Source organism: Cynara cardunculus, unplaced genomic scaffold, assembly GCF_001531365.2.
Source record: "Cynara cardunculus var. scolymus isolate 2C unplaced genomic scaffold, CcrdV1 Un_Scaffold_9353, whole genome shotgun sequence".
NCBI classification, from domain to species: domain Eukaryota; kingdom Viridiplantae; phylum Streptophyta; class Magnoliopsida; order Asterales; family Asteraceae; genus Cynara; species Cynara cardunculus.
The window spans coordinates 9443-12352 of record NW_020204896.1 but is presented as its reverse complement, the minus strand read 5'-3'; the positions used below and the strand labels follow the sequence as shown (position 1 = coordinate 12352).

Genomic DNA, 2910 nt, shown 5'->3' with positions numbered 1-2910 from the left:
ATTGTATAAAATAATAATAATTTAGTTAATTGTAAGAATTAAAAAAAAACATTTCTCTCTTCATCTATCAAATTTTAAATAATTCTCTAAAACTTTAAGTTTTTTATTGTTTTCTCTAATTTATAGATTATTTATTTACCTCTTAATAGTATTATTAAGAGGCAGTTTCTGAATCTTTAAAAGGTGAATCTTTTTTGGTAAAAAAAAAAATCTATTTATTAATAGTTCTAAAATCTTCTGAATGATTTTGTACTCTGAGCATCCCTTAACCATTTAGCGTTTTAATTTCGTTGTAAACAATTATATTTCATTTTGCAGTGTATCATGAGAGACTTCTAATCATTTTGACCACTTAATCATTTTACACCAATCCATTCAGCAATTGCCAAACAATCATTTAGTAACAATCTCAAGAATACATCGAAGTAAAATAAAGAATAAAACCTTCAATTTTCTTTATTTTAGATAATGAATTAGAATTTAAAGATGCTCTACGATTTATAGAAATTTACAAAATTTATTTTGAAAAAATAATTGTGTCATTAATTGTTTTTCTATTTACTTGTTCGATCCTCAACCAAAAAAAAAAAACAAGATTATACATCTTTTTACACAATATATGTCCATTCCATTAAAAACTTATTGCAGTAATAAATGCATTTAATATTTAATATCATAATTAATACCATATAATCCACAAATTAAAATAAACTGTTCGAATTCACAGTCTTTGTTTTCTAAAATGTTTGACTTCGATTCCATTCACTACTATAAATACTGTGATCATCACCTCGTAAAACACAACGAAATCATGTCATCAATGTCTTTAATTATGTTTTTTTCACTAATTTTCTTCTTCATTTCTTCTTGTTTTTCCATCTCAAATGGAGCTTCATTATACGAATCCTTTCTCCAATGCCTCCCCGCACAATCAACTCCGCCGGACCCCACATTCTCCGCCATTGTTTACAGCTCCGCCCTCAACTCCTCCTCCTACACCACCGTCCTACAAACTTACATCAAAAACCGCCGTTACAACACCACTTCCACACCCAAACCCACCATCATCATTACTCCGATCAAAGAATCCCATGTTCAAGCCGCCGTCGTCTGCGCTAGAAAACTCAAGGTCCAGATCAAGATTCGCAGTGGCGGACATGACTATGAAGGGATCTCGTATGTTTCATCGGAAAAGAATTTCATAGTACTTGACATGTTTAATTTCCGAACGGTTAATGTTAATATCGCCGACGAAACTGCGGTTGTTCAAGCTGGAGCTTTATTGGGTGAACTGTATTATCGGATTTGGGAAAAGAGCAAGGTGCATGGGTTTCCCGCCGGCGTGTGTCCAACTGTTGGAGTTGGTGGACATCTAAGCGGTGGTGGTTATGGTACCATGCTTCGCAAATACGGGTTATCAGTTGACCACGTGATTGATGCTCGGATTGTTAACGTTAATGGCCATATTTTGGATCGGAAATCCATGGGTGAAGATCTTTTTTGGGCTATACGTGGCGGCGGTGGCGGCAGTTTCGGTGTTATATTATCCTACACCGTGAAATTAGTTCTGGTGCCGGAGGTTAATACTGTATTCCGGATAATGAAAACGGTGGCAGAAAACGCGACGGACCTCGTTTATAAATGGCAGTCGGTCGTGCCAGCCATGGACAATGATTTGTTTATCAGACTTCTGTTACAGCCGGTGACGGTGAAAAACAGTAAAACCGTTCGGGTTTCATTTATAGCACATTTCTTGGGTGATTCCGACAGACTACTGACCCTAATGAACAAGAACTTTCCGGAATTGGGTTTAAAAAAGGAGGATTGTATGGAAGTAAGCTGGATTCAATCGGTGCTTTACTGGGCTAACTTCGACTACAACACGACGGCGGTGAAGATCCTCCTCGACCGCCACTCGGACAATGTCAACTTTTTGAAACGAAAGTCCGATTACGTTCAAACTCCGATTCCAAAATCTGGGTTGACGTCGATATTCAACAAGTTGGTTGAATTGGGTAAAATTGGTTTGGTTTTCAACTCTTACGGCGGGAGGATGAATGAAGTTCCGGCGTACGCAACTCCATTTCCTCACCGTGCCGGAAACCTGTTCAAAATTCAGTACTCGGTGAACTGGAATGATGGTGATAAGAAACTGGAGAAGGAGTACATGAATCAGAGTAGGGTTTTGTACAACTTTATGACGAATTATGTGTCGAAGAATCCAAGAGGTGCATTCTTGAACTACAGAGATCTGGACATCGGAGTGATGACCGGAAGCGGTAGGAATGGCTACAACTCCGGCAAGGTTTATGGGGAGAAGTATTTCATGGGGAACTTCATGAGATTGGTGAAGGTGAAGACGGCCGTTGATCCTGACAACTTCTTTCGGAATGAACAGAGCATCCCTACTCTGGTGGCCGGCAAGCCCAGGAAGATGACGACATTAGTTTAGAATCTAATTGTGGGTCCTATTTAATTAACCAACCGAACTATAATTTTATATATATCATATGTGCCATTGTTTTAAGAATATGAAAAATTGAATTTCAAATATGTGGCTGCCAACTTTAAATTCCCTTTGTATAAAGTTGTATCCAATTTAAAAATTACAAATTTATGATTACTTTTTGAATTTTTTTTATTAACCTGAATATCTTATCCGCTATGCGAATCGACTAATCTCATGACGACCACCTATTTTGCAGATAGTCCAAAGTCACCGTATTTAAACCTCCGTGGCCACAAGGGGATTTTTATTCTCCTTGAATTTGAACCTGAGACATTTTGGTACTTTTGACATTTGGAGCTCAAACAAGGTGATCCCTATTGGAATTGAATGGTTCTTTGATGGTTAATTATATGGAAATGGTCAAACTTTTAGAAGCAAAGATGGTGATCCCTATTGGAATT

The 2910-nt window shown here is 37.1% G+C and overlaps 1 protein-coding gene across 1 annotated transcript; it reads left to right on the top strand.

The window, feature by feature from the left end:
* The first annotated feature begins 820 nt into the window (after positions 1 to 820).
* Positions 821 to 2518, top strand: LOC112505264 (berberine bridge enzyme-like 21). Its single transcript, XM_025109195.1, has one exon. The coding sequence runs from the start codon at positions 821 to 823 to the stop codon at positions 2450 to 2452; it is 1632 nt and encodes a 543-aa protein (XP_024964963.1). The 3' UTR covers positions 2453 to 2518.
* The last annotated feature ends 392 nt before the right edge of the window (positions 2519 to 2910 follow it).